This window comes from Pogoniulus pusillus, chromosome Z, assembly GCF_015220805.1.
Source record: "Pogoniulus pusillus isolate bPogPus1 chromosome Z, bPogPus1.pri, whole genome shotgun sequence".
Taxonomy (NCBI): domain Eukaryota; kingdom Metazoa; phylum Chordata; class Aves; order Piciformes; family Lybiidae; genus Pogoniulus; species Pogoniulus pusillus.
In genome coordinates this window covers 96,465,508-96,491,086 of record NC_087309.1, presented here as the reverse complement: position 1 = coordinate 96,491,086, position 25,579 = coordinate 96,465,508, and the positions used below count along the sequence as shown (strand labels likewise).

The window sequence follows — 25,579 nt, the reverse complement described above, 5'->3', positions numbered from 1 at the left end:
CCACAATGTAGAAGTTCAGGAAGACTTGATTCCCTAAGTTTCATGGACTCTTGCATTTCCAGTATAAATGCTGTGTTGAGAAGTCTACAACAGACACTTTTCCTAAGATTTATCTAGCCAAGTACAGTGCCTAGATTTTGTTCTTTCCTTTCTTTATGAAGAACCAAGTGGCAGATAGTAGTTAATGAAGAACAGTCTTCTATAATGGAGCTGTTCAGCACTCCTAGGGATAGGGAAATATTAATGCTGCTAGAAAGAGTAAATGAGGGTAAATCTACAATTGGATCTGTCATCTTGGAAGTGAGAGATTGGAAGGTTTGTTTTTAATTATTTTATTCTCTTGTATCTTGCATCAAGTGTTACCCAAAACACAGGCTGGATTTTTAGTCTTTCCTCTTAGAATTGAAAACCTTAATTCATGGTTACAGATTTATGACATCTTACTGTTTTGTCTCTCCCATGCCTACCTAATTTGTCCATGTCGAATAGCTCTAAATACAGAGATTTTTAAACCTGGAATACCCTACAGCCTAGCCATAGAAAATTATCTTGATTGGAATGAAAGCTGGCTTCCCCAGGAGTAGAGTAATTAGAGAAAGGATGCAGCACATCTGGGGAGGTTTGAGGTGGAGAGGAGGGGAGTGAAGATTCCTACTTGAAGTGTTGAATCACAGAAGCCTTCAGGAAGATTCAAAATGTAATAGTTAAACTCTTTTTACTCAGTATAGGCATTGGCTAATTTAATATATTTCCTCCTTGTCTAATTGGGTTTTGTGAACCCTGTTCATAAGAAATGTTTTACCTCGTGTTATATGGAGAGCATTCAATATACCCTTAGGATCAACCTTTTGCGTAAATACTACATACTGCAGTGCTCTGTGCTGTGATGGTTATGTGCCCTCTGTACTGAAAAATGGCTTACATCTTTATGTTCTCATTAAACAAGTTGTGCAGACTCCTTGTGGAGGCCAGTTTTGTAAGGTCACCTTTGTTCCTGTGAGGTGTGTCATCAGCGTAACTGCTGTAAAAGCATTTTCCAATAGGTCTTGAGAGCATTTTGTGGGATGTCAGTCACATGAACCTGTTTAAGTGCACTGCAGTTCATTCAGTGTTTGAAATCACCGGAACTACAGTTTTGCAGCTTTTAACTGCTAGAGGATCTGGATTCTCATATCCCTGTTTAGAAGCTGTTATATGTTGAGATTACAACTCAGGCAGCTTTTTATACTAGTAGATCAGCTATTTACTAATATAGTGGCTAGAAAGAAGATGCCTTTGGCTTCTTAAGTGTACTACATTTCTCTGAAGGAAAAATTCCTCAAGTGTTGTACACAATTTCCTGGAGGCAAGAAAACGGGGAATAATTTCCAAAAACATGTATGGTAGCCGGAAGTACTGGGTGCAACTCACTGATCCAGTGATACCTGCAGCACTGCTCTGGCTGATAAACAGTCCCACATTTATAGTCAGCAATTTGTGAGACCTCTAGTCACTGTATCTTTGATGCTACTAAAGCAGTAGGGCCTGTCTTCTCCAGGAAATACTTTAGACTTTCCGTTCTGGCTTGGTATTTGTTTTTTAACAGTGCTGACTACTTACAAGCTGGAGGTGCAGGGAAAACACCTCTGAATCTGTTCAGAACTCTGGTTCATGGACTGATAGCTGAAAAAAGCAGACTATTTCAGGCTTTTAAAAAAGAAAGAAATGTTAACTCATTTAGAATAATAAGAAAGAAAACATCTTATTGACAGCAGACATTTCTAAAAAGCCAAAATATACTTTGTTTTGTTAGGCAATAAGAAAGAAATGGTTCTAGTTTCGTTTATTTGTTTGCTCATTTGCGGCTTTTTTGTTTTGCTTTCTTTTGTTGTTCTTTTGCCTTTTACTTCTGCTACAGAAAATTCCACACAAGCATATCTGTGGAAGCTCCAGAAAGGAGTAACAAAAAGTCTTTGATCGCCTTTTTTTTTTTCTTTTTTTTTCCCAGCAACCATTTTTCCGGTACTGAGTCCGTCTCTTTTAATGACACCTTTCTTCTTTCTCACTGTGACCACCATCTTCAGGGTAATAGTGTTGATGGAAGGCAGATGGCTGCTGTTCCCAAAAGCTGTCTGTGGAACATTTTCATGTTCTCTGTGTACATCAGTGCATAACCTACATGAGAATGGACTGGTATGTCAATTTGAGGGAAAACTCTCTCCTAGGCATGCTCAAGGTGATAGATATTGGGTGTTAACTGGCCCTTGCAATTATTAGACATTATTATACTCAAGTTTTTATGTGGCACCTCAATATCAAATTCAGAGTGTTTTTTTTTTTTTTAAACAGATGCTTGAAGTTCAAACTTGCCAAATTAATAGATCTTTTTCTCTCAAATCATAGATCAACCCTTTGAGTTCAATGGAGCTCGATACTGAACTTTCAGGCTCTCACAAGTTATTTTTATGTTTCTTCTTAGTCCTCAAGAAGGAGAAAACACTTTCAACTGCATGCCAGTCCCTCTGCCTTCAGCTAACGCTTTCTAAGGGGAAAAAAATTACAGCAATGTGTTAATTTGTCTCTCTGAGTTTCATCGATAGCGTTACAGGTATTCAGGAACTCACCATTAGAAGCAACTCCTAAGGATTGCAGTGAGATTCCACGTACCTCTTGAAAACAGTAAATTCATGTTCAAGGAGGTTTCACTTGCAACATCTTTATGAGGAAAGAATTTAAAACATAAACCCCCTGAAAATTCAGTGGAAAAATCATAGCAAGGTTTTCCAAGATCCTACTAATTCAGACTATTAATTATTTACATTTATAAAATACTTTTATATTGTTTGGCTGTATTTAGAAGTCAGCATTTGGGAAACATATTGTCCTATCAAGTAAACATTAGAAGAAAAATAGCTAAAAGCTGTGGCACTTCTGCTAAATGAAAATAAAATTAAAAAAAGAATCAATTTAAATATGCAGTTCTCTGTCATTGGCTGTTACAAATTCAAAAGGGTGGATTTTTTTCTATTTTCCTCATTCCATGCACAAGGCATGAACTTTCATGAAGTTCAACAAGCCTTATAGGCTAGCATGGTCCTATACATGATGTAGTTTTATCAAGAAAAAAATCAGCTACAAATGTGAGAGAAGTGAGAAAATGTTAAGATGGAAAAAGCCCATCACCAAACAGAGAAACCATTGAAGAAACTGTCTAAATTAGAGATCAAAAAGTACTCTTGAATAGTTTGATTTTTAAATGTAACTCAGAAAGCCTTGAAATTTAAATAACTATAAAGCCTGGAAGCTATTACAGAATAGTTACTCTTTCTTGAATTTCAATTTAAATGACCTGTGTTCCTAGAGTGGTCTGCCATGTAGTCAGCTTTTTCTAGAGACTGAATACATGATAGGGTGTCTAGGCAAAGCTGATGGACTCTATGCATTCATAAACCTAGATGGCTGCTTGATGATACACGGTGTTAACAACAATAGTGCGATTTTTCCAAGAGAAGAACTTGCTTTTAGGTAAGTAGATTCCCTCTCCTTTAGGCTAGACATGAAGACAGAGAACTAGGGGGAAAAAAAAAAGGTAGTTAGGCATTTAACTAAATTTTGAATTTCTGAAGTTTTTGAATATTAATTTTCTGGAGCATCAGCAGACACTTGGGCTGTGACACAGAGATGGTCATATTCACATGGGTGCGCTGAAGCTCAAAAAGATACAATACATTCTTGGATATTGCAGTGGAAGTGAGTTTTCTGGGCTGGGGCTGTATTCAGTCTAGCAGCACATCTTTGAAAAAGCAGCCTGTCAAAATTACTGCTTTTGTCACTTGTCCCTGCTCCTTTACTCCCTGTAAAGTATTACTGTAAAGAGGTAACAAAATTAATTGTCTCACTGCAGACCAAAGTCATGGCAGAAGACATAACTGCTACATCAAAGACAGGCCTGCTTTGCCCATGCCAATGTACTCACTGAACCGAGCGTTGTCATGTTCAGCCCTTCTGCATGACTTTCATTTTTTACAAAAACAACGTATTGATTTTGTTTTCTGCCAAGAAACATTTTCTGAGCACAGTAAAATGGTTACTAGGGAAGAAGATGATCGCTTTTATTCTTACAGAATATTTTTTTTTCTCCTTGAAAAAACAGTGGCATCCAAAATTTATCAAAATTTTGGTGCATTTGAACTTCCAATTGTGCAAAATAGATACAATGCTTTTGCATTTTTTATAGTGTTTCAATGAATTTGTAGGCTTTCTTATTAAAATAAGCTTTGCTTAATGTCTGACATCTATCTAGCTTGAAAAAATTACTGATACTGCCCATTTTTTTAGTATTAACCAGAATCATCTGTGTATAAACTGAAGAAATGCATCCCTTGCTAAGAGGAAGGCAATCATTGTTTTCCTAAGGTATGGATGAAGGAAAAAAAATATTGAAGTGGTCTGATGATAGGTGATTTTTTAATGAAGGTTTTTCTTGAGCATCAACCACTGAAACATATTCTGAGTACATTGGTTAATATACTTCGCAAATACGAAATTCATTTGAGTCAGTGTAGGAGATAAAAGCATTTTACTTGGCATCACAATGTTCAATCATAACTGTTTTGGAAATTTGACTATTTACAGACACTTTACAGTGTAACTTTTCCATGTAACTTTTCACTTGCAAAATTAATCACGCTATTAAAAAAAATAGAAGATTATTTGGTTTTATGTAGTGTTGTATCATTAATTATGGTAGCTGTTAAAAATAGATAACCAGAGGCTAATAGATGTTAACGGTCCCTTTCACTATTAGAAAATCAATGTTTCTTGGGTGCAGAATATCTTAATGTGTTCTTTTGGCTTAAAAGAGTTTGATTTCAAAACATGCAAACAAATAGATCTGTATTCACAAATCATCTTTGTTTGCCAGAAATTGTGTTTTCATGTCAAATTTAATAAATATTTCCTGTGCAAATAATAAGGCAAACAGATATTCAGTACTTTAGACATATATATAAAAACTTTATTTTTTTTTGAGTTCCACATCATCTCGGTTAAGTGAAGCATTCCACAGCTTTTACACCTTTCTTTCGAACTTGTTGGAGGGGAGTCAGATTTTCAAGTGCAAGTAATGAAAATTGTAAGCTATTGAGTTATTGACCAATACTGAGCTATTAATCAAGCTAAAAAATTCTACAATCAGAGTTCGGTGCTCTGAAGGACTGTAAAATAATAGTATTTGTGTTCAGTGATGCAAGTAGCCACAATTAAGCAGTTCACTTGACAAATGAAATAGTTCACATGATTTTGCACTTAATTGAATCATACATGCTTGGCCACCATTGTCTCCTTCCCTTTAATTTTGGTTTCTAGCAATTTAAACATATAAATTCATTAAAGAGAGATCAATTAAGTTCCTATTGGCCAGTCATTCTAGAAATGCAGATGTGCCTTAAAATGGTGTGCAGGGCAAAAACCATTAATATCTCCCTAGAAAAATTTTTAATTTTCTCCACAAAAAGTCTAATAAGCATGCAGAACTCTGTCATTTACTTAAATCAAACACGAAAAGATTGTAAGATGTCAATATTAAATCACTTCTACCAAACAGAAGTATTAAGACATTGGTTCTTTAAATTTAATTTTAGTTAGCAATGATACTTGGATTTCAGCAGTCCTGTGCAAACTTAATGTTTTGTATCCTTTTATTTTTATGTTTACAGTTCATTGTGATTCTAAATTTGTAACGGATCAGTCAGTTTTGTTTGTTTGCTCTGTTTGCTTTTAACAAATTATGTTGTAGAAGACCTAAGTTCTGGATTTTATTTCAAGATCACAAAAAAAAAAAAAAAAAAAAAAAAAAAAAAAAGGCTTTTTAATGCTGAATGGGAGAAATGTGTTAATTAAATGCAAATAAGTAAGAAAATAGGAAGTTAATTGTAATATGATGTGGGTTTTTTTCCAATGTCTCTCATTGAAAAGTGTGACCTCAAAAAGCATAAATTCCTCCAAAGCAATATGAGGAATTTAACTGTGAATAGAATTCACCTTGAATATAGGTATATAAATCAGATACGCATCTGTAGCTGAAACTGTAGCTGGCACTAGCAGGCAGGATGTTATTAGTGTCTTGGTTCCAATGTGTGAGGAAATTTTTTTTGCTTAAGGAGTACCATGTTGAGTTGAGAGATAAAAGGCAGGCATGTGATGCATAGTGCAGACTCACTAGATCGTTATGTTTTGAGAGTCATTATGCCCATAGACTCAATTCCTTCACAATCATTTTATAATAGGTGAGGAGGTAATGAAGTTTTGGATATGTATCTCCCAAGAAAGCACCAGACAAGCACATTCTCAGTTAATTTTGGATATTAATGAGAGACTAGATGCTCCTGCCATATGATTTCTTGCTCAGATCAATAGAAAGCAGTGATGGCATGGTTTTTCTCTTTCCCATTGCAGGCCCTACCAGTGTGGTCACTGCTCCCAGTCTTTCTCCCAACCTTCCGAGCTGAGGAACCATGTAGTTACACACTCCAGTGACAGGCCTTTCAAGTGTGGCTACTGTGGTCGTGCCTTTGCTGGTGCCACAACACTCAACAATCACATCCGGACACATACTGGTGAAAAGCCCTTCAAGTAAGTACTTGAAGCCAGCATCCTTTGCCTGCTGAGATTAGAGAGTGAAATGCACTGCTGCTGTTCACTGGCATCACTGCTCCATACCAGCACATGCAGAAGTTGCCTTGAAAGCCAAGGTCAGACCACCAGATAAAACTGTTGTGGTGTGACTGAAATCAGAACTGAATCAGGCTTTACTCTGGGTGCCTTGCAAGCTCTCAATTATTTTCTGTCCTCTAATCTAATAATTAAATGGCAAGCTGCTACTAGAGAACCATAGCTGAAAATACACTAAAGACTGGGACAGGCTGTGCTGTAAGAGCATGAAAACGATTCTTTGTTGCTCATATGCTGAGGTAGGTAGAACTTTCCATTAAAGCTATTAAGCTGGTTAAATATAACTGAGAAATATACTTTTTTTTTTTTTTTTAGTCTCAGAATTACTGAATAGAAAGTAAAGTTGGCTTGTGTCTTAAGCTTGGTAAGATCATAATAATGAATTGACAATGTTCAGCTGCTCAAGATATAAGAGAAAAAAAAGAAAAGAAGTTGCCTAGTGAAGATGGGTTTTAGTTAAACAGACTCTGCTTATTTCTGCAGTTTGTATTTACTGAAATTAAAGCCAAACATGCACCTGGGACTCAGAGTTTTTCCCTCTGTGGTGCCTCCAACCATAGCATAACTGACACAGATGATTTTACCTTCTATCATGCCTACCTAATAGGAGGTGTTCTCCAAAATGGAACACACAATTTTGATACTTGTGTCTGTGCCTTTGCTGGAGCTGACAGGCACATATTTTACAGATATTGTACTCAGAATAATCACAACCTGAAACAAAAATGATGTATTAATATCAATGTATAGTGTATTGATACCATTTCTTTTGGAAACAACTCAATGTTGCTACAAGGAGTTGGAATTAATGTAGAAAAAAGTGTGTGTTTCTTTCCAAGAACTGCCTGTCCTCCATCTACTCTTCTCCTTTTGTCTGTCTCTTCTACTTTTACTGTACTGTGCTCTCGATCTGGTTAATGTAAGAAAGCTCAGCCATGGGGCCTGTCAGAACCCCTCATAACAAGCTCAGTAGAGATACCAGTAGAGTTGCTTTGCCTCCATATATGGTTGAAAGGAAGAATGGCCCTTCATACATGTCTCTGCTGGGAGCAAGGGAACAGAGCCAGGAACCAAATACTGCATACCTAGTACAGAAGAGTTTGCATACCAGAAATCATGGCTAGGATAGTATTGATGGCGGCAAAATTCAGAAATCCAGGGCATCTGAAGTCCTACTCCTCTAAAATCAGTCTGTTAAATGCTCAGAGCTCATAGAAAGTGAGCCAAAAATAGTGTGAGCAATCAGATTGATTTTATCTGGTTGCTGTGTAAATAGATTTTAGTAATTAATGGAAGAGGTTTCCGGGTCAAAATGGAAAATAGATTTCTTTTAATGTTAAGGTGTTACTTATGTGTAACCTTGTTGACTCCACTTAATTTTTTCCCTTAACATCCTGTTTTTGTCATGTTTCCAATAGATCTGCTATTTTACCCCATTTAGAGTCATTATTTTCCCCCTTTTGTTAGGTAATTTTATCCATTTTTCCAAAGTGGTCTTAACTACAGCACAACTTCATTTGTGAAGGGCTTAGTGTATGTACTGCAGTCTGGGATTTGTTTGTTCATTTTGCCCCACTTATGCTGAACTCCGTAAGTATTCTGGGGTGTACCTGCCCATTCTTAAAGCTGTAGGGAAGAGCAATGAGTAAATGTGGATACTTTCTGCTGATTGTTTATATGATGTGTGGCATAATTTCATTCTTGTAAGATTGTTATTAATTTCTTCCTTAAACTCAACAAACAGTAGTACCAGTTTCTCTCTGGAAGACTTGTTGACACATTTGTAGTGAGCTGACCAGTAATTCCACATGAAGCTAAAACTGGAACTGCTGATCTTCCCATCCCTGCTAGTCAGATAAGGGGACACATACATTCTGATTCTGCAAGCTGTTCAAAAGGGGCAGATTTGCCTCCCATGCAGGACTCCCCATGCAGGGGAGGGGCAGAAAACTTATCCAGAGCTCGATAGGATGTCTCTGCTGGAGGAACAAGAGATAGCTGCAGCTCATCCTGATGTCTCATTACCATTTAGATTCTCCTTTGAAAATGAGAGTGTAAGAGACCTGGTATTAAGTAAACTTAGGAAAAAAACCTTAACAAATTCTAGTAAAGAAGAATGATAAAGGAGGAAAAAAATAAGACTTCTCTCTCTTGATTATGCAATGTAGATTTTAAATGTTTGTTTACAAAGAGATTTTGAGTATTCACTTACCAGAAAAAAAAAAAAGATAATAGAAAGTGCAAAACCAGAAAAGTCCATTGAAATAGTGTTTCTGTATATGAAAGAATTCTGAATGTGTGAAAATATGCATTCTTCTGTTGAACGTTATTTTTACTATTAGCATTACTTAAATTCTAGCTAAATTGTTTTTAAAATTTCAGGCATAACCTTAAAGGTATTACTGTATTGGATTTTTTAGGTGAAAATGAGTAGCCAGTTGAACAGTTAACTTGATCTATTGTGAACGCAATCTCTACTTCCAATGCAGTAAGGAAGGCAGTTTTGTAAGCAGCATTTGAATACATTACAGCGTGCACAGACTGAGCAGGAAATGTCAAACACTAAGAATATGTTTGTATGCCTCAAAGGGTGTTTTTAGAAATGGTGAACATAGGGTCACAATATTTTTAATTAAAAAAGCTTTTTTTTTTTTTTTTTTTTTTTTTTTTTTTTTTTTTTTTGTGGAAAGGCACTTTCTGTGTAGGTCTTAGGTAACTATGGGTGTATGGCTGAAGACTTTTCTATTTGCTTTTCATTACAGATAACAATGCTAAGTGAGGTTATCTGTAGTCAAAGCTTCAGTTGTATTGCCTGGACTGCAGGTCCAGTTAGAAGAGATTTCTTTTCATGTCATCACAAGCTATCACGTCAGCCTCACCACTGCAAAGTTTTTGTGTATTCTTATCTTGCTGAAGTCTCCACTATGGCTGCTAGTCTGGGAACAAAGCTCTTAAGTAAATTAAAAGGTAAATTATTGGAAAGGAAAATTATTTGCCACCCCCATTTCCTTAAATTCTTCTCTCCCAAATGCTTCCTTTTCAGTAAAATTAGAAAGCAGTTAAAGGGACTTGTCTGCAAAATCAGCATCATGCAAACTTCTAATATTCAGAAGTCAATTGAAGATGATCAGGGGAAAGATTATTTTGAATGGAGATAACCCACATGCTTTTCAGTGTTGTTATTGAAATGCAAAACTAGTGAACATTCATTTCAGGTTGAATACAGACGGTGTACCTGCAGTGACATCTCAGTTTTGTCCTGTTTTTTATCTGTTTTATTTTATTTATAAACACTTTCATATGGGTATAAAATGTAGTGTTGAATGTAGTTCTTGAATGAAATCTCAGTGCTTGTTGTGAAGATCTTGGATGAAGATATTATTTCCTAAGATATACTCAACATTTTCTGCAACCAACGCCTTTCACAGAGGTTGCCAATCCTGTCTATAATCCTCAGTGCCAATGTTTTGAAAGTACTGTGAATCAAACAAACAGACCAGTGACAGTGAGGGCTATCTAACCAAAAGCAGAAAACTCAATACCTTAGAAATATCCAAAGAACATTGATGTTCATCTTCTTTATGAGATTAACAACCATTTTGTTTACAACCACCACCTGAGAAAAAACACACAGGGAAACCTTATCATAGAGTCCTGTGTTTGATGAGGTTGGATGTTGTAGCACAACATTACTTCTTACAATAAAAATTAAGGAATAGACATATTGTAAAAAAGAATAAGAAAAGAAAAAAGAAAATAATATAATATGCATCTAGTTTTCACTGATGGCATCTAATTGTTTAAGGACTCATTTCTTCTTGATTTCTACATTTTTTCAGGGGTGGTTTAAATTACTCCTAAATAACATAAGGTGGCTGAAGTAGAAATTAAGTGGTTTCTCATTATTACCGATACCTGTACTTTGAGGCTCAACCAAAAATTTGACGTATCTCTAAAAGGCTGGTCTTGGGCTCATTCTCATGATTACTTTGTGAGTGGTGTCTTCAGATGGGATGCTTCCATTCTGACTGCTCTGCCGTCCAACACAAAAGCAAAAGCATGAACACACATGAACATTAGTCTTACAGACACAGTGTTTTTTCTGCTATGACAAGCTGGGAAAGAATGGTTTGTAGGGGGAAGGAATCATCATAACTCAAAAGAAAAAATATTCCTCCTTTCCCTCCCATTCAGTATAACTATCATGAGATAGTTATACTGACTTCCCCTTGTATTGTGTCCAGACACAAGACAACAACATCTCTGGGCTACACTGAAAGGAGGAGTCAGGGGCTGAAAACAGGCCCCTGCCTGTAAGTCATGTACTTAAATATCCAAATCTATAGTCCTGAAAACACCATCTACACTCTTTGCATGTGCCTAGGAAATACTAAACATCTTAGGTACTATCTGACGGTTACCCAGGTCCATGAGAAAGCCAGGGACACTAGGTGCCTTATCAATGGCTTTATTCTGACTTTTGCCCAGAAGCTGTAGAGTGTAGAGGGCACAGCCCAACCAGCAACCACATTTGGCACCCCTCACATCTCTCCTTTCTAAAGGGCAGATGCTTGCAGCTAGAGATTTATTCTTTTCTGGTTTCTCTTTAGCATTTTTTTTTCTGTGTCTGCATGAAAGTGTCCCAGAACAGCCTCTAGTTGGGAAGTTAGAGCACTCACATGTCCAAAGAAGATTTTGGGTAAAGGATGGGAACGTAACATTTTAAAGAAATATACTGAGCCTTGCCCTGTGCTTTCAAGAGCAATACAAGGTGCTGAGCAACTGTGGTGCCCAGCTTTAGAAGCTCCAGAAAGGGTAAGGAGGCCTGACACAGCATCATGATCAGTAGTTTTACTGGGTAACTGTCATTTAATTACGTTATAGTCTTTCTCTGATTCACGTATGTTCCCTAGGCATCTTGACACAGCACGTTTCATGTATGTGGCCAGGCATATAGAAATTGAGTGTTGCCACACCTGATTTTGTATCTTACATTGCAACTGTACCACTTAAAGTCTGTTAGGCAAGGATCCAAGCCTCCTGCTACTCAGCAAGCAAAGCAGTTGTCTTTGTAGACATCAAAATAACAAAACTATCAAGTTCAAGTAAATGGCAATATCTCATATAGACTAAGTTAACCCCCCAGCCTTAAAATTGATTCTAATGTCTCTGTGATAGATATATATATATGTATATAAAAATAATACAATAATTTGCAAGTTTGTCAGGCAATGAAAGGTAGTATATCTTGACACACTAATCCAGTAACTAATCAGTTTTCTAATAAACAATCAGCAGTACACTAATGTGTCATCAGCACTTCAGGAGCTCTGGAGAGTGGATGATCTGCACATAGACGTTAATGAATACCCCAAAAATCATTAAGTGATCAATACTTCTGAGTTATTTTCATTGAGCTGATAGGTCTGATACATTAAAGCTGACATTTTACATTTGTCAAGATCACAGTGCAGTTTTTAACAGTGGAACAGGCTGCTAAAAATATTCCATGAAAGACAATCAAAGAAACACAACTTAGAAGTGTTGACATTTTAGATTGGTACAGTAGCTTGAATGAATGATTCTGTAAGGTCTATGCTGAATGCTCCTGAAGCAGAACTTGCTTACAAAAAACTACTAATGTGAAGAATATTCCACATTTATGCATGTGTGAAAATAGCCTTTTTTTTTTTTGTAAGCAGCTAGATCAGTGACAGCTCACTTTCTATCATCCACATCAGTGAACAGAGAAAGATGAATACGAATTAGTTGAGCCTTTTATTTTCCTCACTTCTTCTTTGAAGGTGAAGAATTCACCATAGTGATGTTTTTATGATAATCTTCTTTGAAGATAAAACCTCATACAGTACCATTAAATCAAAGCTGACTTTCGGAGCAAGCACCATAGAAGAAGAATCTGCTGTTTCCGTATTTGTGACTCATCAAACATCCCTATCTAGTGTTCAGAATGCAAATTAAGAGGGCAGTGTTTGGAGATTAAATAAAATAAGCTCTCTTTCAGAGAAGAGATAGGGGACTCATTCCAAGCTAGTGATAATCCCTATCCTATTCCCTCCAAAATGCAGTGCCTTTTTTCATTCTTTCAAACTTTTTTTTTTTTTTTTTTTTTTTTTTTTTTTTTTAGATTATGGTTCTCTAAATAGAGTACAGAGAGAGATAACATAAAGGACAATAGACCAAAGACAACTGACTGTTTGAAGTTCATGATCAACCCACAGATTTATCAAAGAACATGGATATTTTCAGATGGCAAACAACCACTAACTGTGGTCCTGTTTAAAATGAACCCCACTGCATAGTCAGATCAGACAGACAAAGAGTTTTCTCTTGTTCTAGCACTTAACAATTATTGCTTTGTGATTTCTCTTCTTCCAGTAGGCAATTGTGGATTTTAAATTAGCAGAAGGTGAAATTCTATTTGTCATCAATTTCTCCTAGGGGTTACAGAGCAGAAAACTGCAGACAAGCTGCTTCTTTGATGGCTCACTCCTAAAAATCTCTTTTTGTTCTTTATCTATTTGAACTGACAGTGATCAGAGCTACAGCAGGACAGGCCTCTCTGGAGAAATCACCTTCCCCCTGTCTATTGACAGATTCTTCTGTTCTGAATCAGACAGGCCTTGTCCCATCATAGGCATCAAGACCTTGGAAGTAGCCACCAATTAAACCTCTTGAGCCAGTAAAATCTGAAGCCACTTTTGAGTGTCTATTCTGATTAAGCAGGATGAGACAAAGCCCATCACCCTCCCCTAGAGCAGCTCCCTGGTCTCAATTTTCTCTCTTGCCTTCACCAGGTGCGAGAGGTGTGAGAGAAGCTTCACACAAGCCACCCAGCTGAGTCGACACCAGAGGATGCCCAATGAGTGCAAGCCAATAACAGAGAGCACAGAATCAATTGAAGTGGATTAACTGATTGACTGGTTGGAATTAAACTGCAAGGAAAGTCATGATTAAATGTCACGGACACTTAAGCAAAACCAAAGATTTCCTCTGAGCAACTTTCAATCAGTCCCAGAAAACCAAAAGCAGTAATAAAATAAGTAAGATGTTAAGAGATATTGATCCTGGCATGGAAGTGAGACCAGGAAAGAGATTATTTATTTATGACTAGGGATGAGTCTTATTTCAATTGACAAGTTACTTGGGACTGTTACAATTTCAAGTCCCGCCATGTATTGCTTTAATACTAGAAGCCTTTATAATTGTTATTTAATGCCAAAGTGAGGAATCTCAAGGGTTCTTCTGCTCATAGTTATGACTGAGAATGCACATGGACTTGTTTATTGTTGCACCTTTTTTGTAGCATAACTTAAGGACCCAGATGTAATTTATACATTTGGCTAGACTGGTCTAAGTTGCTCTTGACAAGGCTGTAACAAAAATTGCTGTGAGGGATGGCAAGTGATCAAGAGCTATATCTGGGTCAGTGTCAACCTCCTCAGACCAAAGGGCATTTAATTTCCATAGTCTCATGCCTCACACTGTGTGCACTTTTTCATGCAAGTAGTTTCATTCAGACACTGCATTGGCATAGATATTCTGGGGAGGGGGGGGAAACAAACCAATAAAGAAAAAAAAAAAAAAAAAAGGGTGTGGGATTGGGAAAGGAATGTTGTGTGTCTGCAAATATACATTTCATAAAGAACCCAGAAGGAAAATTATGTTACATTAACAGACATCTCAAATTCAGTCTAATAGCTATGAAAGTATTTTTGAATGTTTAAGATTCCAAATGTTTAAGATGCAAATTGTGTTATGAGGAGCAAAAAGCCAAAATGATGGTTTGTGTTTGTATGATTTATTTAAAGGATGGCTGATTTCTAGGAAAACCAATCAGAAATCCAAGGTGTAGTCCACTGATATTTCTACTTTCTTGGTTTGTATGAAATTGAAAATGCTCCTGCATTAGATGAAACTTTCAGTATGTTTGGATTGAGATTCAAAACAAAGGCTGCATCTATACTCAGATACTTTGTAAATGACTTGGATGCTTCACTGAAGTCACTTCATGGATATTTGCCTGGTACAGTCATGAATGAAAGAAAGCTAAAATATTCCTACCATCAATGTATAAAGCTCAGAATCAATTTAACAGTTTCCATATTGGCTTTTTTCAAGCTTTTATCATTGATGTATTTCAGATTCCATGATTTTTTCTTATCAAAGAATGATTTTCACTATTAGAGACCAGCAGTGTTTGCTTATATGTTGTATATTGACTGTCTCTATGCTAGAGCTGTAGTTTAATAAATATGTTTAAAAAAAAAAAAAAGGAAAAAAAAAGAAAAAAATCACAAAAAAAAAACCCTAAACCAACATGAAGAAGAAGCAAAAGCCGAGCAGTTCTGAGGTCATGCTATATCATAAGGTAAATCTGAAAAATACATTTGTGGAGATTATGGGGATTAAAACAGATTCATTCAGTTTTGAACCAAAACTGAAGTGCTGGGTTGCTCATAAGGGCTCAGTTGATTATATTAAATATTTTACAAACATTTATGGGGATAATTTTAAATATGTAGAGAATTAAGTACCCAATTCTGTAAAGGGCTAGACAGAATCAGCTACAAACTTAGTAAGAGGTTCAGACCATTTGTGAATTCTGCAAAGACCTCAAGCATAAAAGGAACACACACTAAAGTTTAAAAAAAAAAAAAAAGGAAATTAATTTAGGTTGTTAATTTATTATATTGCAGAAACTACACAGCAAAATCTGGATTTTCCAAAACTTTGCAGGGAATTACATCAGGACTTACTGTATTTGTGTTTGGCCATTAAAAATGTAAAACATAGTGGCAAAATATTTTTTAACCATTTTCCTAGTGAATACCTGATTATCTCATAAAGAAACTCCAGCCTTTTGAATTTTTCAGCTCTGTTTCTCAGTGCAGAGATGGAGAATAAGCAATTTTGTCATAACTTGCCTGATTTTATCCTCCAAACTATAACGTTCTTCGCTCTTCTATAAATGTTTTTGTCTGTTTGTTTCTTTCTTTTTTTTAGGTTCAGAGAAGCATGGGAAGCTGGGTAAGAAGAACTGTAACTAAAAGGTGACTACTCAAACATTATTTTGTATTTAGTGAGGCTAATCAAACAGGAAAAAAATGAAATCTGATCCCAAGTGACCCAGACTCTCACACCTGGTAGTTCACAACTTCCCTTATTTAAGAGACTTAATGTAAAGTAACATCTGGGTGTTTAATGTTTAGTTTACAGAAGCTGTAGATCATTTTTGCAGACAGACAGATATTCTCACAAAAAAAAAACAAAAAAAAAAAAAAAAAAGCCAAACCAACAGAGTAATTGGGAAAAGAGATATGTCATGCTCTGAAAAGCAAATCTGTTAGGTTGATAGCTTGCACTGTTGCACTAACAGCAATCCTCTGTTTGGAGATGTAGTTAGTGGTAGTGCAGGGCACTCAGCGTCTTGCAGAAAGGGTTTTGTATTTGAATCCTGTGTGCTTACAGATACTGTTAAATGTATGTCTAAATATTTTCCTGAATGAGTATGAAGTAAAGAACAATTATTTCAAGATTTTATCAGATTGCAGAATAGGATTTCTGCAAGACCGGGGTTTTCATTTGTTTGTTTGTTTGTTTTTGTTTTGTTACCCAAGTAATTCTTGCCTGTGTACATCACAGGCAGATGTCTGAGCACAACTTCAGTTATGACGTTGTTCCATACATGTCACATTCATAACAGATTTGACAACATACACAAACGAAACCCGTAGCTTCTCAGTGGGATTTTCTGGAGTGCACTGTTTGGCATTTTGTTGAAATGCAGCAAATGTAAAACCAACATCCTAGGATTGGACTAAACAGAATCTGGTTCTTCCCTGCACTTCCCAAATGATGAGTGAGTTTCTGTTCATGTATCAGCAGAACAATAGAACATTTAGGTCTGCTATGAATACAGTATGTGTTTGCACACAGTAAGCAAAAAAACAGCAACTGTTGTACAAGTATCTTTAAACGTAGTGATTATGTGCCTGCCATTTCAGAATTTCTGAAGCACTTGATGTTTCTATTTTCTACTCTGGTAAATAAATGCAAACTTTTAAATTAAAAAAAAAAAATCACCCTCCAATCCTGCATATGTGGGAAGTGATATTTTTAAATTGTGCCTAGGTTTGATTTTATTTCAGTGTGTAGTTAAATTTTACACTCATAGAGTTCTTTCATAAAGATATTAGGTCCTTTATGAACCTGCAGTTACAGACCCCAGATTTGATCTTTACTAATACAGCTTGATGGTCTTCCCATGAAAGAAAGCTGAATTGGGGATAATGTAATAAATACAGCACATTACATACTAGAAACTTACAAGCAATGATGTGTATATCTTTTCTTTTGGAAACATCATCTCTCCTTTTAATTACTATTTATTATTTTTATGGTGCCATTACATTATGTAATGCTGTCTCATAGCTGACAAAATTATGTGTTTTCAGATTAATAAATAGATGAAAGTCCAAAAGTAAGTTCTCGTTGCTTTTGAGTCATAAACTGATAGGACTTTTTAATTCCTTTTTTAAAAGTTACAATTACAGCACTTTTCTGTTCCATATAAGTCCTTTCCATGGATAAGATTCCATAAAATAAAATATTCTGGGACTGAATGAAACTTTTTTTTTTTTTTTTAAATCTAGATTTTGGAAGATTTGATGTCAAACCAATTTTTAAAAGTGCACAAATCCACCCAATAAATGTTGAAGTATGTTGAAGGTGTCCTCTGTTGTAATAAAAATAATAATGACACTGTAATTAGATAAAAAACAGCTTGCTTGCATTTTTTAAAACTTCATAAAACTGCCTTTTCTTTTTTTTTAACTGCAAAGGACCAATTAAGTCATGCATGTAGCTGTGTTCTTGTGATATCAACTGTAAAGATTACATGTTGTGTAAATGAAAATGGCAGTCACACATTTAAAAAGAAGACAAAGACATGTAAATATATTTGATTAATAAAACATTTCTATTACCATATCCAAAGTCTTGTTTTTATTTTAAGATTATGTTGGAATTTTGTGCTTGCTATGCAGAAAACTATGTATGGTTGAGCCCATGTGTGTCAAAGGCAGCAGTATCTTGCTGTAATCTTCATTACAAGCTTCCAAACTGAGTTTGCATCTTGGATGTTGCAATCTGATTTGCAAAGAGAGTGAGATCAAATGCAGTTTTCTTGGTGCCTGGGTCTCAATACTCCTGTTAATGTAATGCTGAAGGGACACAGCAGTCGTATGCTTAAGCAACTTCTCAGCCATGCTTTGCAATTTGTCTGTATAGGTTTGTGATGCAAATCATGTTATAGTGTAACCAAGGTTTTCTAATCTGCATACTGGAGTGTGAGTTTACTGTAGTTGATGCCCTCAGTCTTGTTTAGTTACCTGAATCCTGATTTACACAAGGATCACCACCTAGTGGACTATAACAAAATTTCAAAACTCCAGTTGATGTGATATCTGAGCTGATGTAAAAAAATTACTCTAAAGCCAAAGTTAAAAGTACCACCATGCTTCACTGCAGTGGACCTTCACTGCTTTTTTGTCATTATTTCAGTGTCATTGTGTATGTCAAAGAACAGTGATTAGTTCACTAAGTCACCCTTTGTTCCACTTGAAAAAGTACTGAATATGAGAAAAAGATGTCACTTTCTGTAATTTTTCATGTTATGTGACCTTTTACATAAACACCAGAACCACCACCATAGAGTAATTGTGCAAAACGACTGTAGTTTAGAAAATACAAAGGTAAATTGGCCAGCAGACTGCCTGCTGGTTTACAAATAGCAAGGATATTCAATCATTGGAGGCAAGCTTCTATACATCCAAGCAAAATTCTTTATAGCAAGAAATTGTATTGAGTCATGCTCTTTGAGGTTATAGCACCAAACTCACATAATTATCATGAGTTAATGAGACACGAATGTCTAAATGGGGTGGGGAGTGGAGAAGTCCTTTGGGTGATGGTCCAATCTGATATAAAAGAATCTTGGGGCCCACCATCTTGTGACTCTTTGGGTGCATAATTTAGAAGGGGTGGTGCTCAAGTCTGCTAATGTTTTTCTTTTAACTCACTTACTGAACTTTTTTAGCCATGTTAAGGGTCAGGAATCTGCTGACAACTTTGTTCCCTGTATGTGTTCACTCAGATCTCGGAGAGAATCCATCCATTATTAAAGTAAAGCAGAGAAAGACGACGTCAGTTTTACTGCTTAGTTGTTTGGATTGGATGCAAATTAAATGGACACTTGCTCCCTGACAGTTATATAGACATTATCAGCATCCAAGATAATGCATACACAATGCATACAACATAGCTTCCCTGGCACAGCTGAGCATCTGTCAGTTAAAACAAGTCCAATGACTTCTTAACACCAGAAACCCAAGCTATACTTGAACTGATGACACACAGATGGGTGCAGATGTAAGCTGCACTCCCATATTGAATACTCCACATATTGAACGCCAGTTCTCTCAGATTCACTTCTTTTCTTACTTGTTAAAGGACAGTCAGCAGAATATTTTAACAACAAACTTGGTCAATCTTATCTTCCATAGTAGCATGAAATCTGGCAGCCTTTTGGACTAAACTAATAATGCAGGGTGCTTAACATACTCAGTTGTATGGTGAAGTAGAAATTTACACCAATCAATGTACAACAATAATTAGGTACATAAGACTTGTACAAGCCAAGACACTGGATGGGGGGTTTGTTTTACTTCTCCATATATCTTGGTGGCCATCCCAAGGTGGATCTAGTCAAGAGATGACCATAGGTAACTTCTTTGTTCTAAATCTAAATCATTTGCATGGGCATAAAACCAACTAAGAAGACCAGGGATGTCTGGAGACAGCCACAGATAGTTTTGTAAATAAGGCTGTCAATAAAGCAATGCTGTAAAAGACCTTGATATACAAATACGATTGAAATGAATCCAAGGACATCGAGAGGAAAGCAAAACAGCTCCTGAAGGAATTGGGGGAAAAAAAAAGGGTGTATCACCTCTGGAATGAGGGGAAGGCTTCTCCTGACATGTTTAAGGAGGTAGCCAGATTATGCAGGAGAAAAATTAGAGAGGCTAAGGCCCAGCTAGAACTTAGGCTGCCACTTCCGTGAAGGATAACAAAAAACACTTTTATAAATTTATCAACGCTAAAAGGAAGGGCAAGAAGAGCCTCCACTGCTTACTGGACCAGGAGGGGAATACTATAACTGATGATGTAGAAAAGGCTGAGGTCCTGAATGCCTTCTTCGCCTCAGTTTTCAACAGTAAGGAAGGAGGAGGAGAAGAATGGCCTCTTGAACTGGGGGATGGGGTCAGGGAGCGGTGTGTTGCCCTGGAAATTCATGAAGAATTAGTTCAGGACCTGCTGAGCCATCTGGACACCCACAAGTCCATGGGACCAGATGGGATCCATCCCAGGGTGCTGAAAGAGCTGGCAGCTGAGCTGGCCAAGCCACTCTCCATCATTTTCCAGCAGTCCTGGCTCACCGGAGAGGTCCCAGGAGACTGGAAAATGGCCAACGTGATCCCCATCCACAAGAAGGATCGGATGGAGGAACCTGGAAACTATAGACCCGTCAGCCTGACCTCAGTGCCAGGGAAACTGATGGAGCAGGTTATCTTGGGGGTGATAAGAGCGCACCTGAGGGATGGCAAAGAGCTCAGGTCCAGCCAGCATGGGTTTAGGAAGGGCAGATCCTGCCTTTCTAACCTGATCTCCTTCTATGATCAGGTGACCTGCTTGGTGGATGTGGGGAGGCCTGTGGATGTGGTCTATCTGGACTTCAGCAAGGCCTTTGACACTGTCCCCCACAGCAAACTGCTGGCTAAGCTATCAGCCCATGGCTTGGATGGCAACACTTTGTGCTGGATTAGGAACTGGCTGGAGGGCCAGACCCAGAGAGTGGTGGTGAATGGTGCCACATCCAGCTGGCGGCTGTCACTAGTGGTGTCCCTCAGGGATCAGTGCTGGGCCCCATCCTCTTTAACATCTTCATAGATGATCTGGATGAGGGCATCGAGTCAGCCATCAGCAAGTTTGCAGATGACACCAAGCTGGGGGCAGATGTGACTGAGTTGGAAGGCAGAAGGGCTCTGCAGCGGGACCTTGACTGCCTGGACAGATGGGCAGAGTCCAATGGGATGGCATTCAATAGCTCCAAGTGCAGGGTGCTGCACTTTGGCTACAACAACCCCATGGAGAGATACAGGCTAGGGTCGGAGTGGCTGGAGAGCAGCCAGACAGAGAGGGATCTGGGGGTGCTGATTGATACCCGCCTGAACATGAGCCAGCAGTGTGCCCAGGTGGCCAAGAGAGCCAGTGGCATCCTGGCCTGCATCAGGAATGGTGTGGTCAGCAGGAGCAGGGAGGTCATTCTGCCCCTGTACTCTGCACTGGTTAGACCACACCTTGAGTATTGTGTTCAGTTCTGGGCTCACCAGTTTAAAAGGGACGTTGAGATGCTTAGGCGTGTCCAGAGAAGGGCAACGAGGCTGGTGAGAGGCCTTGAGCACAGGCCCTATGAGGAGAGGCTGAGGGAGCTGGGATTGTTTAGCCTGGAGAAGAGGAGGCTCAGGGGTGACCTTATTGCTGTCTACACCTACCTGAGGGGTGGTTGTGGCCAGGAGGAGGTTGCTCTCTTCTCTCAGGTGGCCAGCGCCAGAACAAGAGGACACAGCCTTAGGCTGCGCCAGGGGAGGTTTAGGCTCGAGGTGAGGAGAAAGTTCTTCACTGAGAGAGTCATTGGGCACTGGAATGGGCTGCCCAGGGAGGTGGTGGAGTCGCCGTCCCTGGGGCACTTTAAGGCAAGATTGGACGTGGCACTTGGTGCCATGGTCTAGCCTTGAGCTCTGTGGTAAAGGGTTGGACTTGATGATCTGTGAGGTCTCTTCCAACCCTGATGATACTATGATACTATGAAAACAACAAAAAGGATCAAAATTTTCATACTCAACTCACTAGGTCTTGCAGTGGAACACAGCCTCATCAAACTTTATTTATTTATTTATTTACTCTTTCACAGTATCACAGTATCACCAAGGTTGGAAGAGACCTCACAGATCATCAAGTCCAACCCTTTACCACAGTGCCCAAGGCTAGACCATGGCACCAAGTGCCACATCCAACCTTGCCTTGAACTGCCCCAGGGACGACGACTCCACCTCCCCCCCAGGCAGCCCATTCCAGTGTCCAATGACTCTCTCAGTGAAGAACTTTCTCCTCACCTCGAGCCGAAATTTCCCCTGGCGCAGCCTGAGGCTGTGTCCTCTTGTTCTGGAGCTGGCCACCTGAGAGAAGAGAGCAACCTCCCCCTGGCCACAACCACCCTTCAGGTAGTTGTAGACAGCAATAAGGTCACCCCTGAGCCTCCTCTTCTCCAGGCTAAACAATCCCAGCTCCCTCAGCCTCTCCTCGTAGGGCTGTGCTCGAGGCCTCTCACCAGCCTCGTCGCCCTTCTCTGGACACGCTCGAGCATCTCAGTGTCCTTCCTAAACTGGGGGGCCCAGTTTTATTCCAGATAGTGTAACTTTAGAGACACCCACAGCTTGGAAAGCCATGTCAGTGATTATTAAGCCATTCTTTGTAGCCATAGATGGATCACCCTACCTTTCTCCCAAATGTATTTATCTCCATCAACCACAACTGAAGAGTTTTAGCAGTACTTCCCTGTGGATGTAAACCTTTTCCAGTCTTTAGTCTTTTCTCCTTCCACCTTGGCTCTCACAATTTCCATTTATTATACTTTTATTTTTCTCTTCCCCTCTGACATTACTGCATTCAATCACTCTCCTCATATGTAGAGTTTCTCCAAAGAAGCTTGCAAATGACTAAGGCAAGAACTTGTATTTGTTTATATTGGCACAGTAAGTCATCAAAATAAAAGATTTTTTAATAACAATCTCAGCCTCAATAGAATGAGTCAAACCATAACAGTCATGTGGACCCTTCAACCTGGATTTTTTTTTTTCCTGGGGGGAGCCAAGAACATTTTGGAAGCTTTTTTTTTCCCCTATCAATTTATTGAGGTAGTGGTTCTCTGTTTTTTCCCATAGCATAAAAGGTAATTAGAGATAATAATAAAAGATAATTAGAGAAAATTCTCTGAATAAAACAAAAAAAAAAAAAAAAAAAAAAAAGAAGAAATTCACACTTAAATGCATGCATCAAGCCATACCAGCAATGCCTGTATATTTGTCCAAGCCTTCACTTTCTGTTTTCTCTGAAACACTAAAATCTGATTTCTTCTGTTTACACATAAGACCTCCAAGAATGAGGATAATATATTGCTATGACACTGCACCATAGTTCTGCATCATAAAATGCTGCAGTATTTTCTGATCAGTCATTGATAAGAACACCATGTAACTCCAATCTCAGTTTTTGAAATTGCTTGTGTGATGAAGATGTATAAGTAGGGAGGCAGAAAACAGTATCTGATTCATTATCTTTGGGCTGTTTACTTTGCTTTTACTTAATGAGTTAATGGTAGAAAGAAGTCTTCACTGTTCTTTAACAAGAGGTAAGCAGATCTCAGAAGTTTAATCTCTGAATGAAATTTAGAAGCTATTGTACCTGCCTTCCATCTTACCAGTCATCTTTTGTTCTGTACTAAGAACAGAACTCTCAGAGAAGGATAATCTTCCAATTGCACATTTTCAATAAGATTGTTCAGATTGTTTCTTGGTTTAGCCTGTATTTGTACTACAAGTCATGACTCACTGTAGTATTTAATGGTTGGATCTTCTGCGCAATGTTCTTAGTAACAGTGTTGATTTTTAAGTTATTGCTATGTTTTTCTGCTGTGGCTGCAAACATCGTTTATCTCTTCCAGTTCTGCATGGTTACATGGTCTTAATTCACTCCAAGTCAGGTCTTAATTGAAAGTACTACACTGTGCACTTTATTACATGCATTAAAAAGTCCTACTGTAGATTGTGGACGAATTCTAAGATGTGTGTAGCTTTTCTCTTTTCCTCTCTTTGGTTCACCGGTATCTCTCTATAATAAGATTTTCCTGTGTTGAATAAGGTTTTTTGCAAACTCCTTTTTTTTTTCTATTAGCCCTAAGGCTCTTTGCCCACACAATCCCATGACAGACTCACAGCTACCTAAATATGCTTCTGGATTGCCTTCAGACTTAAAACTTCCTAGATCTGCTTCCACCCCAGTGAAGGACAGCATAGTCTCCTTTTTATTCTTAGCTCATTAATTAAAAACAAAGTTTCGCAACCCCATGGTAATGACTCAGATGTTGGTTTTGGTTTAATATGCCTTAAATTTGTTTTCTGTTGTGATTTTTACCATAATCAAACCCACATTTTTCAGAATGTGCAGAAGAGAAAGGGAATTTGTATCATTGTTTACATGTAGTTAATCTTCACTTCCTTGTGCCATAATTTGGTTAATATCCCTGTCACCTTTGAATGTGTCATCAACACATATACACACCTACAATACCAATTAGAATGTTAAAAGTCTTAATAAAATAGTACATTAAATGTTTGTTAATATAGTAAAGCTGTTAAAATTGTAATTAATTAGCATTAGGCCAAAGCAGAGGTTTTATTGTACTGGTCTGTTTTGGGGTTGTTGGGGTTTTTTTTTATTTTTTTTTTTTTAATCCCTGCAGCATTTACAAATGTACTAAATTAATTGTCTGTCAGAGTACTTTGGAGTGATGACTTCATTTAATATTTTTGGGGGCTTGGAGGGAAGGGAAAGGAAAGGCTGTTTCTCACAAAATGCTCAACCTATTCAACCTATTTAGTGAGGCTGAGATGATGCAATCTATCCCCAAATCTATCACAACCATAGCTGTAGTCATTTAAAATAACCAATCCAATCATCCAGCTCTTGATTGTTTGATGTTCTTTCTGGCTTTACACTTTTGATTAAGAGGCTCAGCAAAGAGGTGAAGTTGCAGAATAGCAAAGGGTTCCTTGACCTATAGAACTTGAAGTCAGTAGGTCACTTATAGTGACTGTGATTTATTGAACAATAAACACAGCCTTACCATGTCTTGTTTTTTCCCTCAATGGCCTATTTTTGCAGACATCATGTTTTTCGCACAGAGGATACAAGCAAAGAACTTGCAGAAAGATTATTCAATCTCAGTATCATATAAAATATGTTTGTGATTCTGCCTAACCATAAAATGTATTTTAATAAAACAATCCTCAGAAATGTAAAAACTCATACCACCTATTGATGATGCTCAAGAGTTTTAACATACTCTACTGAAACAAAGAAAAACACTAGATCCAATTTCATTAAAAAAGAAAACTTCACCATTGAGGTTTTTTCCTGGAGAGAATCACATGAAATTTTGTTCAGAGAATAAAGAGCATTTTTCTTCTGTAAAATTCTGTTGCTGAGATCCTGTGCACAGTAGAAGAAGAGTCTATAATAATGAAAATATAAACATGCCTTTTCAAACTAAAATACCCTTTTTTTTGTGAGGTATAAAAACAATAAAATAAATGAAGGAAAAAGGTAACAGGAAAAAAGATCCTGATTGCATGAAAACAAATGTTCTCACTACTGCAATTCTTGGAAATGTAGAATGATTTATAATGATTTTAGGAGACGGCTTTGAAGCACAAGTGAATTAATCACACTTTGCTAACGATCTAAGCCAGATTCAAGCAGTCAAAACCTATGATGATTTTTAAACTACTTTTGTCTTACACATTTTTCTTAATAAGTGTCTCCTGTGGCATATAGTCTTACTGATCTATGTAACTCATGGATGACAAATACAGGCTCTCTTCCCTGTGTATGTACAGATATAGGTGCAGGCATTCGTTGTCATTCTCTGTCTCTCTAACCTTTATTA

General features: G+C 37.6%; 1 protein-coding gene across 1 annotated transcript in view; it reads left to right on the top strand.

Moving 5' to 3' along the window:
• PRDM6 (PR/SET domain 6) overlaps nt 1-13,641 on the top strand; it is a 77,770-nt gene extending 64,129 nt beyond the window's left edge. Inside the window, exons 6-7 of the mRNA XM_064140495.1 lie at nt 6,436-6,612; nt 13,527-13,641. Of these exons, the coding sequence (XP_063996565.1) occupies nt 6,436-6,612; nt 13,527-13,641 (292 nt within the window). The remainder of the gene's footprint in view (nt 1-6,435; nt 6,613-13,526) is intronic.
• The last annotated feature ends 11,938 nt before the right edge of the window (nt 13,642-25,579 follow it).